Here is a 16003-nt window from a genome sequence, read left to right as displayed (position 1 = left end):
TTTATTTACTGCATATTTGCATTGAATTCAGAGTTTTTGTTCATGAGATGAGTAAGAGAGCACAGGAATACACTACGGACTACTCTCCGTAAGCAAAAAAAACGTTCGGATCGTAGGCAGACGATTTGTCGAAATTGTGTGAACAGCGCCATAGGAATCCATTGTTCTCATTCAAAAGCTCATTCGGAACGAACATTCACAATGAAAATTCAGGCTTGGTGTGAAAAGGCTTTAATGCTGTTCTCTATATATGGCTCGTCAGGTGAAAATTGTCAGATTGCTTAGACAAGTAATAGCACACTTCTCAACAAGCTAAATGATTTGAAGTATGATTGATGTCTGTAACACAAACAGTGTGGGACAATTTACACACTAAAATGTTATTCTTGGGCTTAGAGGTATGTTCGGTATTAACCGTTATGCATCCCTTAGCAAACACTAAATAATGTTACAGCAATGAGATGTACAGCACTGTGTAAAATGCTCTCTGCTGCTGGTATGAGAAAGATCTTTGTGTTGGACTGGTTTCCCATAATCCTCCTGTAATTTCCTTGGGCTGTGACTTACCCAAACAACTTCAGACTGCTCTGAGTCATGTCACTTCAAACACATTCAGCTGCAACATAAAACTTCCACTTTTCCCATAACAGCATGAAATCAGAGACAGTTCAGTTCACCTGAATCTTGGGTGTCTGTTGATGGCCTCATCAGGAAAGAACAGCGATTTGGACACTCCTCTTTCAACAGGTGTTGGTTTGTACTCTGGCTGTGTGAAGCCTGGGCAGCCTAACCTAAAACATACATTTAAAAGTAATAAATATAGCTGCAAGCAGCGATGATGGGCTCAAGCACCATGGGTCAATTTTCACCCAGTGGCTTTCGGAAAACAATGCAAGATGGACACATGCATTTGGCATTTGACATTATTCTAAACATTTTTGAAGCAATCTGGGTAAATATAAGAGGACTATTTTAAAGTCTGTTGTAAGAGCCACACTTCCTGCTGCCAGATAGTGACCCAACATAGTCACATCAATGTGATTAGTCCCCAAGACTAAACATAAATCTCAATTTTGATCTAAATCACACATTGCACACAGAAGATATGAGACACTTCCTGTTTCCCATTTGCTGACATTAATTTAATGCCACGCCATGGCAACACCATTCGATTTATCAAAAATCTGTTCACAATTTTGCATCTTCAATGTCTTGGCATAATGTTGTCTAAATGTGGTGACAGTCTCATGAATCCCTTAGGAGGAGTATTTAAAAGTTCAGAGACTGCAATATTCAACAAATCCAAAATGGCCAACTTCCTGTTGGGCGGAGCTAATAACTATAATTATGAAAGTTGTCTGGCTTGATGAGAACTATATATGTACCAATTTTGGTGACTGTAGGTGAAAATGGGTGTGATACAGAGGCCGTCTTATACACCCATTTTAAAGGGGGCACTACAGGGCCCCCCCTATACGTGAACTTTTGCCCAGACTTAATGGCCAATACCTCTGTGTGTGCAAAATTTCATGAAATTTTAAGCATGCCAAGTGACTCAAAAACACCCATATATAGGAAGGAATAACAATATGTTGCCATAGCAATACTATTTAAGATATAAAATATCCCTTGACAATTTTACATCAGCAGCGTCTTCATGTAAACATAAGAGGGCTATTTCTAAGTCTGTTAAAAGTGCTATACTTCCTGCTACCAGTTGGTGGCGCTATGACTGTGACCCTTAATAGTCACATCCATGTGATTAGCCCCCACTACCAAACATACAGCTGAATTTATCAAAATCACACAGTGCACACAAAAGAAATAAGGCACTTCCCGTTTCCCATTTTCCGTCATGTATTGCTTCACTATGGTGACGGTTCAAAATATTAAAAATCCGTTCGCAATTTAGCAGCTACAATGTCTTGGCATGATGTTGCACAAATTGGTGCCAGTCACATGAATCCCCTAGGAGGAGGATTTAAAAGTTCAGAGTCTGGGATTTTCAGAAAATCCAAAAAGGTCGACTTCCTGCTGGGTAAGCTAATGATTATAAGTATGAAAGTTGTTCGGCTTGATGAGAAAAATATACGTACTAAGTTTGGTGACTGTAGGTGAAAATGGGGGTGTTACAGAGACCCCGTTACATGACCATTTTAAAGAGGGCACTATAGAGCCCATCTTACGCGCCCATGTGTGAACTTTTGCCCAGTCCTAATGGCCAATAACTCTGATATGTGTGCAAATTTCATGAAATTTGAAGCATGCCAAGTGCCTAAAAACACCCAAATATAGGAAGAAAGGAATAACAAATAATGTGTTTCCATTATGGCTGCAACTAACAATTATTTTGATAATCGATTCATCTATTATCATCAGAATGATTATTTGACTATTCTGCAATATGCTGCCTCTCAGGTGAATACATCTTTTTTAAAGGATTTTTAGATATTTTAAAATACTTATATTTTTAATATTATATTCAACATTCTCAGATAATTTTTTTTCTTTTGCAGTATAGCTCCTAAACAAAATGTACGTTGTTTTAAAGGAGTTAGATATTTACATTGGAAAACAAGCCAAAACAAAACTTCAAAAACTTTTGTTGCAGTGTATAATGGGACGAAGACTACATCTCTCACCTTTCTGTTCACTTCAATCCATCTATAACTCACAAAAAAAAAAAAAAAAACGTATTTTTTTAAAATTGTATTTTTTTTTATTCCCTTTTCTCCCCAATTTGGAATGCCCAATTCCCACTACTTAGTAGGTCCTCGTGGTGGCGTGGTTACTCACCTCAATCTGGGTGGCCGAGGACAAGTCTCAGTTGCCTCCGCTTCTGAGACGGTCATTCCGCGCATCTTATCACGTGGCTCACTGTGCACGACACCACGGAGGCTCCCAGCATGTGGAGGCTCATGCTACCCTCCACGATCCACTCACCCCACTGAGAGCGAGAACCACTAATCGCGACCACGAGGAGGTTACCCCATGTGACTCTACCCTCCCTAGAAACCGGGCCAGTTTGGTTGCTTAGGAGACCTGGCTGGAGTCACTCAGCACACCCTGGAGTCAAACTCGCGACTCCAGGGGAGGTAGTCAGCATCAATACTCATTGAGCTACCCAGGCCCCCACAAACTCTCTCTTATTAATAAAGCTGCATATTGCCAATTTTCTTCATGATATGAAATGCACAGTGACGCATTATATTTCCTTCATACTTTGCGATCTACATCACCTGAAGCTGTGAAAGTTTAGAGTTCATCTGGACTGTGAGCTGTGTAATTCTTCCTCTCCTCTATCAGGCGCGAACTGCGGTACTGCTCTCGCGTGTCATTACAGTTTAATGTGATCTCGTTACATTAAATGAGATCAAACAACTATTTGACAACGGAAATTTTTGTAGACAATTTTTTATTGTCGACGTTGTCGATAACGTCGACTAATCGTTTCAGCTCTAGTTCCGTGGCAACAGTATTTAAGATCAAATAAAATATTCCTTTACAATTTTACATCAGCAGTGTCAATGTTATTCTCAAGAATTTTGAAGCAATTCATGTAAACACAAGGCAATTTCAAAGTCTGTTAAAAGTTCAGGGTTCAGGATTTATTATTTGTCACATACATATTACATATGATGTATAATGTAGTGAAATGTTTTTCCTTAGTTCCTCGTCCCACAGTGCAACAACAAACAGAACCTACAACGAACTAAGGACATACACCCACATAATGATTAAAAAATAAAAATAGTATAAAATATAGTAGATTATAAAGAATATAATGTGAATAAATAAAATATAGTACAGAGTACACAGAACTATACATTGTGCAATATTTTTAGTTAATTAAAATTACAGTGCAAACTGTTTTATGTGGGTATGTGTGTCTGTGCGAAGCAGGAATATACAGACTCCCAAGTGTCCTCATTCAGTAGCCGGATTACCTGAGGATAAACACTCCTCCTGACTCTCTCTGTGTTGGTCCTCAGGATCAGGTAGCACGGGAGCACTGATAAGAGTCTGTATCCGGGGTGGTCAAAGTCTTTGATAATTCTCCTGGCCCATGTCCTGCATCGCTGGGTGTAGGTATCTGTGATGCAGGGGAGAGAAGTCCTGATGGCCTTCTCCGCTTTCCTCACCACTCTGGGCAGCGCCTTTCGATCCTGGGCCGTGGTGCCTCCAAACCAGGTGGTGATGCTCCCTGTGAGAAAACTCTCCACAGCCCCATTGTAGAAGCCCTCAGCACCCTATGGGAGACCTTGAACCTGGCCAGGCGTCATAGGTGGTAGAAACGCTGGCATGACCTTGTCAGCAAGCTGTTTGTGTGTGTTGTCCAGGAGAGGTCTTCTGTGAGGTGGACCCCAAGGTATTTTAAGCTGCTCACCCTCTTGACTGTGGCCCCGTTGATCATCGGGGGCTGTAGTTCCTCACCTGCTTCCTCCCGTAATCAATAACCATCTCCTTGGTCTTGGTGACATTTAGGGAGATATTGTTATTGCGACACCATGTGGAGAGGACATCCACTTCCTCTAAGTAGGCCTTCTCATCATTGTTAGTGATCTCATCAGCAAATTTCAACTTGTTGAAGCTGTGTTTGGCAAACAGTCTGGGGGCTCCAGTGCTGAAGGTATGCATGGAGGATGTGTAGCTTTCCATCCTGATCACCTGGGGTCATCCGGTTAGGAAGTCCTGGATCCAGTGGCAGATAGAGAAGTTCAGCCTCAGGTTCTGGAACTTTTTGTAGAGGTGTGCGGGGACGATGGTGTTAAAGGCTGAGCTGTAATCCACAAACAGCATCCACACCTGGTTCCCTTTCCTCTGGTCCAGATGGGAGAGGGCAGTGTGTCGGGTGTGATTAATGACGTCATCTGGGGACCTGTTGGACCGGCATGCAAACTGTAATGGGTCCAGGCAGCAGGGGAGGGAGGAGCAGAGGTATGCTCTGACCAGTTTTTCAAAGCACTTCTACAGGACGTGCTACAGGACGGTAGTCATTCAGGGAGGCAGGACGGGTGGTTTTGGGTACAGGAATGGTGGAGGACTTAAACATGTGGGAACGACACATTGGTTGAGGGAGAGGCTAAAAATGGTTTTAGCACACGTCCGGGGATGTTGTCCAGGCCGCATCCTTTTCTAGTGTCAACTTTGTATAGCACCCTCCTCAAATCCAGTTCTGAAATGACCAGTCTTTCCTTTTCCCCAGCCAAACCTGATGGTTCATACTCATGGTTTTTCTGGTCTGTGATGGTGCTGTTATAACCTCAAACAGTGAATAGAAGATATTCAAGTCATTGACTAGGGAGGCACTGCCATCATTTATAGTGGTGGGCTTGGGTTTGTAGTCTGTAACAGTTTGCATGCTCTGCCACAGATGCCTGGAATCTGCCTGCTCAAACTGGGTCTCAATCCTGTCCTTATATTTCCTTTTTGGCTTCCATCATGGTTTTCCTCAGGTTGTAGGTAGCCGTTTGTATTCGTCCATGTTGCCGGTCTGCAGCCCTGCATTAAAGGCAGCTGTTCAGAGCCTTCTGCACGGAACTCTGTATAACCAAACATCATTGCTGTAAACTCGCTGATGTCATCAGAGCAGCACTGAAACATCTCCCAGTCTGCAACCTTCAGCCCATCTTGTGGTGAGGCTTGTGATTGGTCTGACCAGCGCCGCACCTCCCACGTCACCGGATCTTCCCTCCACAGCCATTGTTTATATTTTGGGAGATGTAAAATGGTGGTGTGGTCTGATTTACCAAGTGGCGGTGTTGTTATTGCCTTATCAGCAGTCATGGTTACTATAATATTACTATAGTAAAACCAAAGAATAACCATGCTATTAGAATGCATATGAGAAGGGATGTTATGATAATGCTGCTCGAGTATTTTAATCATACATGGAAATCCAACATGAACACCCCAAGCACTTTAGTTATTGTTTCATGTCTGTCCGAATTAGCACTGAGTGCCTGCTTAAAAACGGAAGGGAGTGTGTGCAGTTTTGGCTCACCTGCGGCTCTTTCAATGGGTGATGTCGGCGTGAATGATTAATCATTACTATAACATTAAACATTACTACAACGGCATCTTAATGCCATTCATCAAAGGTCATTATTGACGCTTGTGATAGATTACAGCCGCGCAAGGGAACAGGAAGAACTTGCGTGCGCGTTTTAAATAAACCCTCACGCGCATTATTGACATATTACCAGTATACAGCACTCGTGTCGAGCGATGTCTGCAAACAGTGCCTGTTTTGTAAACATCTTTTGACCATCGCTGTTGTAATTGACTGCAAAAAGAAAATGTTCCCAGAATGGAGAAATGCAGGGGGCTTCTCTATCAGCGTTTAGTTTTCGCCATTTTCAACTACACTCAACGCTTGCAGAACAGTGATGTCATCAAGTTGACCCATGTGAAAAACAGGTGGAGCGTATCCATTTACAGATCCATTCAGGTGCATTAGCGGAGGTTGTAACTATGCCTGTCTGTTTGATGCTTTGTTTTCTTGACCAAAACTTGTGCTCCAGATGCATCATTAAATGTGAGGTGAACCAACCGCGCTGCCAATGCTTCACGAACCTTGGGCGGCGAACCGTACGGTTCGGTTAACCGGAACTGTTACACTCCTAGTACCAAGTTTGGTGACTCTAGGTGAAAATGGGGGTGCTACAGAGACCACATTACATGCCCATTTTAAAGGGGGTGTTACAGTGCCTGCCCTACATGCCCATGTGTGAACTTTTGCCCAGTCCTAATGGCCGACGACTCTTGATATGTGATCAAAATTTCATGAAATTTTAAGCAGGCCAAGTGCCTCAAAAACACCCAAATATAGGAAGGAATAACAATGAATGCGTTGCCATGGCAACAGTACTTAAGATATCAAATATTCTTTACAGTTTTACATCAGCAGTGTCTTGACATTATTCTAAAGAATTTTGAAGCAATTCGTGTAAACAGAAGAGGGCTATTTCAAAGTTTGTTGAAAGTGCCATACTTCCTGCTGCCAGTTGGTGGCGTTATGACCGTGACCCATAATAGTCACAATGTGATCTGCCCCATTACCAAACATACAGCTAAATTTATCAAAATCAAACAATGCACACGGAAGATAAAACGCACTTCCCGTTTCCCATTTTTACCATAATTTATTGCTTTGCCATGGCGAAACCATTAAAAATATCAAAATTCCGTTTGCAATATACCATCTAAAATATCTTGGTATGATGTTGCACAAATTTGGTGACAGTCACATGAATACCCTAGGAGGAGTATTTAAAAGTTCAGAGCCTGTGATTTTCAGATAATCCAAAATGGCCGAATTCTTGTTGGGCAGAGCTAATGACTGAGTATGAAAGTTGTTTGGCTTGATGAGAACCAAATTATTAACCAATTTTGGTGACTGTAGGTGAAAATGGGGTGCTACAGAGCCCCCCTTACATGCCCATTTCAAGGGGGTGCTACAGAGCAAACTTTCCCAGCCCTAATGGCCGACGTCTCTTATGTGTGTGCTCTTATGAGAGTTTTCACACTGGTTAAGTACCCCAAATGTACCGAAAACCTTGAAAAGAATAATAACGAGGGGGACATAGGGCCCTCGCAAAATGTAGCCAGGGCAAACTGGCAAATGTGTGAGATGTGTCATGAGCAGGAGTCAGAGTGCTTGGAATGTCAACAAGAAATTAGAGATTCATCAAAAGAACTTGATGAGCATGTTGATCTAATTCCTGATCCATCCATTCAAAATGAAAGAAGCAATCTTCTTTGAATCTAGTTTGATCTAGTTCAATATGAATCTAGTTTGAATGTCTTGTGTAGATCAGATGCTCTCAATCTACTTAGGTCTCTGAACTCCAAACAAAAATATATTTTCTATCAAGACAGTGGTGCTTAGAGAAAGTTAGAGGTAAAAAGCCAGAGCCTTTCCGTGTATTTGTTACTGGAGGAGCAGGAACAGGAAAGTCACATTTAATCAGAGCTATTCATTATGAAGCGACCAGATTATTATCCCAAAATTCAACTGCACCAGACAAAGTTTCTGTTCTATTGACAGCACCTACTGGAACTGCTGCTTTCAACTTGGGTGCCAAGACCATCCATATTACATTTTCAATCGGGACAGATGTAAAAGTGCCTTACACACCTTTAAGAGAAGAAAAATAAATACAATGCATTTGGTATTTAGTGACTTGCATATACTGATTATAGATGAAATTTCTATGGTAAACCACAGCCTACTAGCCTACGTCTATGGTAGGCTTAGACAAATAAAGCAGACAGGTGACTACTCTCCTTTTGATAAAGTTAGTATAATTGCTGTGGGAGATTTTTTCCGGGACAGATGTTGTCTGTGGTACACAAACAACACAATTGTGAATGTAGTATTTGTTCGGTTTGATGATGATAAAATTGGGAATACCACTAGAAAGCGTATACCACCACACAGAAACATCATGAATTCCACTCCAATTACTTTAGAGGAAGAGCGAATTAACAGCAAGTGTGGGTTGCGTAAGCAGTTCCCATTAAAGTTGGCATGTGCTTGCACTGTACACAAAGTGCAAGTATTAACTGTCAATGAAGCAGTCATATCACTAAAAAAAGATTTTTGCAGCTGTACAGGCATATGTTGCTTTAAGTCGAGTCAAGACTTTAAGTGGGTTGATCATTCAAGATTTTGCTGATAAAGCAATTTCTTGCAAAAACAACATCCAAAAATGTATCCACACAATGCTACAGTTTGAACTTTATATTTCACCACATAACATCAACAAAACTTTTTCAATTTTCCTAATGAATGTTCAGGGTTTACACTGCCATTTGCTAGATTTAATGGCTTCAATCCAATCCTATAATTATAGCTGTATAGCTGTAACAGAGACATGGCTGCCTGCAAACATATCAAGAGAATCCACTTGCATTGAAGGTTACCACTTTCACAGTGCTCCACGTTGTTTTGCTTACAGTACAGACAACCCTCTATTAAACTCAATTCGACACAAAAAACATGGTGGTGTTGGCATATACTATAGAACTAATAATGATTACAATATTTTGGACATTCCCAATGTTAACAGAGTGCATAATATGTCAACTCAACAAACTTGATATTATCATACTTGTTATTTACAGGCCACCACAATATTGCTTATTTTTGTTTCAAAAATATATTATATTTTAGGCACGCCTCACCAATTGAAAACCTCTGATTTACACTATACTACACTATACAGTTACTAAAAATATTAATTTTTACTATTTAATAGTAAAGTTATCGATCAGCTACTTAAAAAATGACCTGCAATCTTGTGATGTCTTCCATCTCTACGATTAAGCACTAACATGAGGCATTCATCTGTTTTTGAATGGATTTTCATTTTTACAGGAAACATGGTGCATTGACAAATTGAGTAAACATTTGCACATTATTTTTCAGGTTCATTACAGCTTTGACTTTGCTCCACAGCTGCATTATCCCCATGACCCCATGCAGCCAGGACCCATCTTCTTCAAGACGCCTCGCAAATGTGCTGTGTTCGGCATTGTAACAGAAGGGCTTCCACAGATGGTGACCTTTCTTCTAGATGAGGCAACCATCCCTGGCAAAGTGGCCAACTGTGTGATCAGTCTCCTGGACTACTTTTTTGATAACTATGGTGTGAAGGAGACCCGCTTGCACTTACATGCAGACAATTGCTCAGGACAAAATAAAAACAATGCACTTGTTCAATACCTTCTTTTGCAGGTTATAACAGGCAAGCATCAGAGGATCACTCTTTCATTCATGGTAGCTGGTCACATAAAGTTTGCTCCTGACTCTATGTTTGGCCTGTTCAAGGGCAAGTATAGGAATTCAAAGGTGGATTGCTTGGCTGATATTGAGAATGTTGTGTGCCAGGCTTCTCCAAGTGGTGTGCTGATTCCCCAACTTTGTGGTGATGAGATGGGCAATGTTTTTGTCCCCATGTATGGCTGGAATTCCTACCTGTCAGTTTTACAGAAAGCTCCCATCAATCAAGCCACTCCATCACACTGAATGCAGACTGGATGGAAGTGTAATGTGCAAGACCCTTTCACAGTCCGAGCCAGTCACATACAAGCAGCTGAAGTGTGACCCAGATGACGTGCCTTGTGAGAAACCTGCCACTCTGGTACCAGAAGGACTTAGCAACGAGAGGAAAATGTACCTCTTCAATGAGATTCGGGAATTTGTGGCAATAAGATATAGAGATCTGGTATGCCCTAATCCAACAATGTAGAACAAGGTTCTGATTGATGAAAATAACAATGTTGTCCAAGCGGAGGTGCTGACCCCTGCTCCACCCCACACCCGTGGTGTTGGAAGACCAAAAAAGACCCCACGTGGTCTTGCCAAAGGAATTAAACTGGCTCCACCCCACACCCGTGGTGTTGGAAGACCAAAAAAGACCCCACGTGGTCTTGCCAAAGGAATTAAACTGGCTTAGAACATTGACTGTGTAGTCTCAGTTTATGTACATACTCCCATGACAATCACTTAGCTGTGAGCAAGTATTATATTTCTAATTTGAATACTAATTTTAGACTTTTTAATACCGAAATTGACATACTTTTGTGAATAGAATCCCTGAGATTATAAAATATTTTGCATCTAGACAATTTTAGAATGTGTGGTTCTGTGTATACAAAGTTTGAGACTGATCTGTTAAAGGGATAGTTCACCCAAAAATGAAAATTCTGTCATCATTTAGTTGTTCCAAACCTGTATGAGTTTCTTTCTTCTGTTGAACACAAAAGATGATATTTTAAAGAATGTTGGTAACCAGACAATTGACGTTAACCATTGATTTCCATAGTATTTTTTTTCCTACTATGGCAGTTAATGGCTACCTTGAACTCTTTGATTACCAACATTCTTCAAAATATCTTCTTTTGTGTTCAACAGAAGAAAGAAACTCATACAGATTTGGAACAACTACAATTTTCACTTTTGAACGTGTTTTTTAAAAAAAAATTTTTTTTAACTGCAACACATTTGAATCATAATTATCCTGACTATGTGCCATATACCACACTAAAGCTGAGATTCTCCCATTTTCAGTGATATATGACACATTTACGGGAAAATCTGTAAAGTTTTGTAAAGCAGGCCTATTTATTATGATGCGCATGTCCAAAAAGCATAAAAACATTTAAATGAATGGGGTACCACAAGAGCTTGATTGTAGCAACAATTACCAAGTCAATTCAGTGGAATGATTTGTATAACTTTATTAGTAAAATGAAATATCAGTAGAAAATGTAATTAATATATAAATTAATTAATATATAAAATTTCCGTAGAAAATCTCGTTCTCTTACTGCACTACTGTGTAACATTTGGAGTAAATAAATAAAAATAAGCTTGTTTTTACATTGGAATTTCTCAAAAACATGATTTTCTGAGCCTGGAATTCAGCAAATTTTTGACATAGCCTTACTCAGTCAATATTAAAGATATCAAGGTTATATTTTCACAGAATGTTCTTTACATTATGAAGGATGATTTTATGTAGAAAACAGTGAGTCACAAAAAAATGACTTTAGCTGGGTTTTCACAGACGGGATCACATATTATTAAATGTCAAAAATAAACTTGTGTTAACTCATATTAACTCATGGTGCTTTTATACAAAGTGACGCAACTTTTTAAATTATATTTATCACTAGGACGTGGCAGTACAGTCACTACAAAATCATACAATTTTATTAAAGATAAAAATAATACATAATAGACCAACTCTCAGTCAGCATATGGCCAAGTGATGTGGCTTGTGATCTCTCACGCGTCGTCCATTCGAGGCAACACCTCGCAACAACACCATGATGTGCCAAGCAGCAATATTCGAATACATATGGCATGCACAGTTTACAGTTAGTGGTGGTTCGGGACAATATTTAATGAAAATTGAGACAAATTTGCAGAGCGATCCCAACTCTAATTCTAGCTGATGCGATTAAGGCAGTAGGTTACAGACGACGGGGCAAGTTGACCAATCAGATGAAAGGCGCGTTTCAGTGTCGTTCACATGTGCATATCAAATATTCAAGGCGTAAACTAATTTTTAAACACTGAAGGAATTTTTTTTAAGCCTTTCCCCCAATCTCTTTATTCCTTTTTAAATAGAAAATGAAATGGTCAACAGGAAATGTGTTTGTATCTGCTTATTTTATTAATCAGTGTTAAAACCAATAAAGAAAAACACACATTTTTAGTTTTTATTTATAGGGTTAAAAAAAGAAAAAGGAATGGATGCAAAAGTACATGGACCCCAAAAGCTATCTTGTTAAATACAAAGAAATTAATGTGTTACGTTTCTTTTAACAGCACAAATCACAAATGTATTAGGCATGTTACGCCAGCAGAGAAGGCTTTGCTGGCCCTGAGAAATCGCCACTGGCCATATACGAACAAATACAATTAGAGTTCATATATTTGAGCATTTATATACACATTTAAATTCCACAAGTGTTTAAAAAACATGCTACATATATGAAAATTGTCATTTTTGTCATTGTCATATTCTGTATATTGCATATACCTACTGTATATAACTGACATTTTTATACCAGTAAAAACATTTATGAACACTTTCAGCATGTAAGTGTTCAGCATATATTGCCATTTTCAGATTCGCAGCCTACTGTATTAATAGCACTTCAAATTCTAATCATATTTTATTACACAACTAATTGGGATTTTAAGTGAATGTTAGGGATTCTTTGTATAAATGCGGGTTTTGTGTCTCATTCTCAGTACGCAGGGTGAAGATTAAACACAAGCTTGCTGTCTGTGAATGTTTAGAAGGATTTTGATAGTGGACGCACAATGTGGAGGAGACGCTACACTGTTACTATGGAGATGATATAAAACATCATAACATATTCCTTCCTTTGTATTTAACAAGTATTTAAACCGCATGTCAATCACTTTCACCTGTCTTCATCATTTGTGCTCGCTTCTGGTTTGTGCAGTGTTTGGTATCGTTGAAGCATTCATTTTTGGCAAAGATTTAATCTTTCACCACATCAAACTCAAACACATCTCTATCTTAAGTTGATTGAGATAATGACCTGTGTGCAGAGCTGGAATAGATGAATGGCTACACTGAAGAACTTCAAATAGAAGATGCTTCTGATTTAATTTGTTTTGGTCATTGCATAATTTCCATACTTTTGTGTTACTTTTATGATGTTACTAAAATCTAAAATGTGCATTAACAAATAATAAAGAATAGACAAGTGTGATAATTTTCTACAGAGTTCTAGTCTTACACTGAGGGGCCGTTCACATTGAGCGAGTTTGTGTGTCCGTCTGCACTGTTTTACAAACGATTTCAATGTAAACGTGTGCTAGATAGACGTCTTTGACAGCTTGTTTGTGTTTTTAGACGCCATGTCAAGTTAAAAATAACTTGAACTGTTAAACGTCTCGAGTTGAGACATACATTTTGCTCTTTTGTGGCGCTGCATGTAATTTTAGTGCAAAAACAAACGCATTCAAGCATGTGAACGGCACGTAACATGATTTCAAACATTGCGCTGAAATTTCAAAGTAGTATTTTTAATATTAGCTAATATATAGGACTATGCCATTACACAAACACAGTCAACACAAGTTGTGCCAGCTTCTAGCAGAATTAAAATTAATAAATGTATTCAGAGCTGAATATCCTACTACACAACTGAATAAAACAGGCTGCATGACACTGATAAATGATTACTGCCAGAGTAACATTCCCATACAGGTGTGAGGGTAGTCAGAATTTCACAAATAACACAAAGAACAAATGTATTCCTCTCATTTTTTTTTTGCTCGCGTGTCCCCTCCGTGTGCGAATGATGCGAAGATCTATTGAGATTTTACTAAAGTTCGTCACTGAAAAGGTTTGCTCACAGACTTGGCACTAAACAGCACACGCAGCCTGACAAATGGACACAGAGTGGCTGCATCACACATTTCTTTGAGCATAATATTGCACTACTGAGGGCTAAGTATTTTATTTATTTATTTTTCAAAGAGCAGAGAGAACACCCACTCACATGCAAGGTTGCCAGATTGCATAAATTAAGTATGACAAAAGGCTAAATATTTACTATTTGTGCAAGTATAAATCTCTGCTAGGGGTGTTGCATCTATTATCTGGCAACCCTAAGCATATTACCAGCTTGTGGATGCGCAACAGGTCCCAAATGAAAGATTTAATAAAAAAAGTTCATTCAACAATGGAGCTTGGCTGACCTCTATTGGACAATTCTTGTAATTGCCACTCAGAGCTGAGCAGAGACAAATGGCAGTATTTTCTAGTATCAAATGAAATGTAAAAATACTTTTATTATATTTTATTTATATAAAAGATAAGAAATATATTTATTAACAATAAACTTGAAAATTAAAGCATGGCAAATACCTCAAAGCATGTCAATATGCACAAAAATGAATGATAACATTTAATGCATGGCCATGGCAACAGTATTTAAGATATCAATAATCCCTTCAGAATTTTAAATCTGCACTGTCTTGACATTATTAAAAAACAATTTTTAAGCATTTTGGTAAAAAATAAGAGGGATATTTTAAAGTCTGTTAAAAGTGACATACTTCTGCCAGTTGGTGGCGCTACGACCGTGACCCACAATACCCACATCAATGTTATCAGCCTGTAAGAACAAACATTTGGCTCAATTTTTTTGTAAATCACGGCATGTCGCCGCGCACATTTGGTACCTGTAACATGAAATCCCAAGGAGGAGTGCTTCGAATTCCAGAGCATGCATTTTTCAAACAAACCAAAATGGCCAACTTCCTGTTGGGCAGAGCTAAAACAAACCAATAGGAAATATGTCTGTCATGGTGAGAACAATGTCCTCACCAAAACTTGTGAATGTCAGACAAACTCTGTGGCAACCACAGCAATAAACTCACTCAAAATGTTAGGGGGCGCTATGGAGTCCACTGGCCACACCCAAGACAAATGACAAAAGAATTCTAAAATCTTGCCAAACTTTGACGGGTGTGCCAAGTTTCAAGGGTTTTACAAAAAGTAATAAACATTTGGGGCGCTGTGGAACCGATGAGGCACGTCTATGCTGAATTGCAATATCAAATCAAAATATTTTTTAAGACAAATGTATGTGTACATTTTCTTATGTTTTCAGCCATCATAAGCCCCTCAAAACACCGTGGGAAAATGTGAAAACCCCACATTCCATCCAACATGGCTGACTTCCTGTTAGGCTGAGGCAAATACAACCAAGTGAGCTTTGTCTAACATGATGAGAGCAGTAACCATACCAAGTCTTGTGAGCAAATTCATCCCAACCATTGCCTGCGATTGAAGGCACTGTAGAGCTCCTCGACCACAAACAAGCCTAAACACTACATTACTTTTTGGTTTTACGCAGGTCTGTTGTGTGTGCCAAGTTTGAGTTTTCAAGCATGATGAATGCCTTATAAACGGCTGAATGCATTAAAAATTTAATTAAATATAATAATAATAATTTGTGAAAAAACATTCCAAAAACAATAGGGCTTTAGCACCTCCGGTGCTCAGGCCCTAAATATAGCTGCAAGCAGCGATGGTGGGCCCAAGCACCATGGGTCCATTTCCACTCGGTGGCTTTTGGAAAACAATTCATGATGGACACAGCAACAACTCAACATTAATGTAAACTTTGACCCCTAATCATACAATGTGTAATAGATATATGCCACCATTCTAGTTTGACTACAACTTCATGTAATTTTATCCATGACAACACTTAAAGCTATCAAGCATCCCTTCAAAATTTTCAAAAATTTTGAAACGATTTGGGTAAATGTAAGAGGACTATTTCAAAGTCTGTTGCAAATGCCACACTTCCTGCTGCCAGTTGGTGGCGGTATGACCGTGACACACAATAGCCACATCCATGTGATTAGCCCCCAAGAAAAAACATACAACTCAATTTTGATCGAAATCACACAATGCACGCAGAAGATATGAGA

At 39.3% G+C, this 16003-nt stretch overlaps 1 protein-coding gene across 7 annotated transcripts in view; it reads right to left on the bottom strand.

The window, feature by feature from the left end:
• LOC127411739 (glutamate--cysteine ligase catalytic subunit-like) overlaps positions 1-16003 on the bottom strand; it is a 63597-nt gene that overhangs the window by 32191 nt on the left and 15403 nt on the right. For 5 of the 7 annotated variants that reach the window (XM_051647463.1, XM_051647467.1, XM_051647465.1 and 2 more), the window contains one exon: positions 678-791. The exons of the other annotated variants lie outside the window; for them this stretch is intronic. In XM_051647463.1, coding sequence (XP_051503423.1) covers positions 678-791 — 114 coding nt within the window. The remainder of the gene's footprint in view (positions 1-677; positions 792-16003) is intronic. 7 annotated transcript variants of the gene reach the window in all.

The sequence above is a fragment of the Myxocyprinus asiaticus genome, chromosome 21 (genome assembly GCF_019703515.2).
Source record: "Myxocyprinus asiaticus isolate MX2 ecotype Aquarium Trade chromosome 21, UBuf_Myxa_2, whole genome shotgun sequence".
NCBI classification, from domain to species: Eukaryota; Metazoa; Chordata; class Actinopteri; order Cypriniformes; family Catostomidae; genus Myxocyprinus; species Myxocyprinus asiaticus.
Note: the sequence above shows the minus strand (reverse complement) of the source record. Positions and strands in the feature narration are given on the sequence as shown.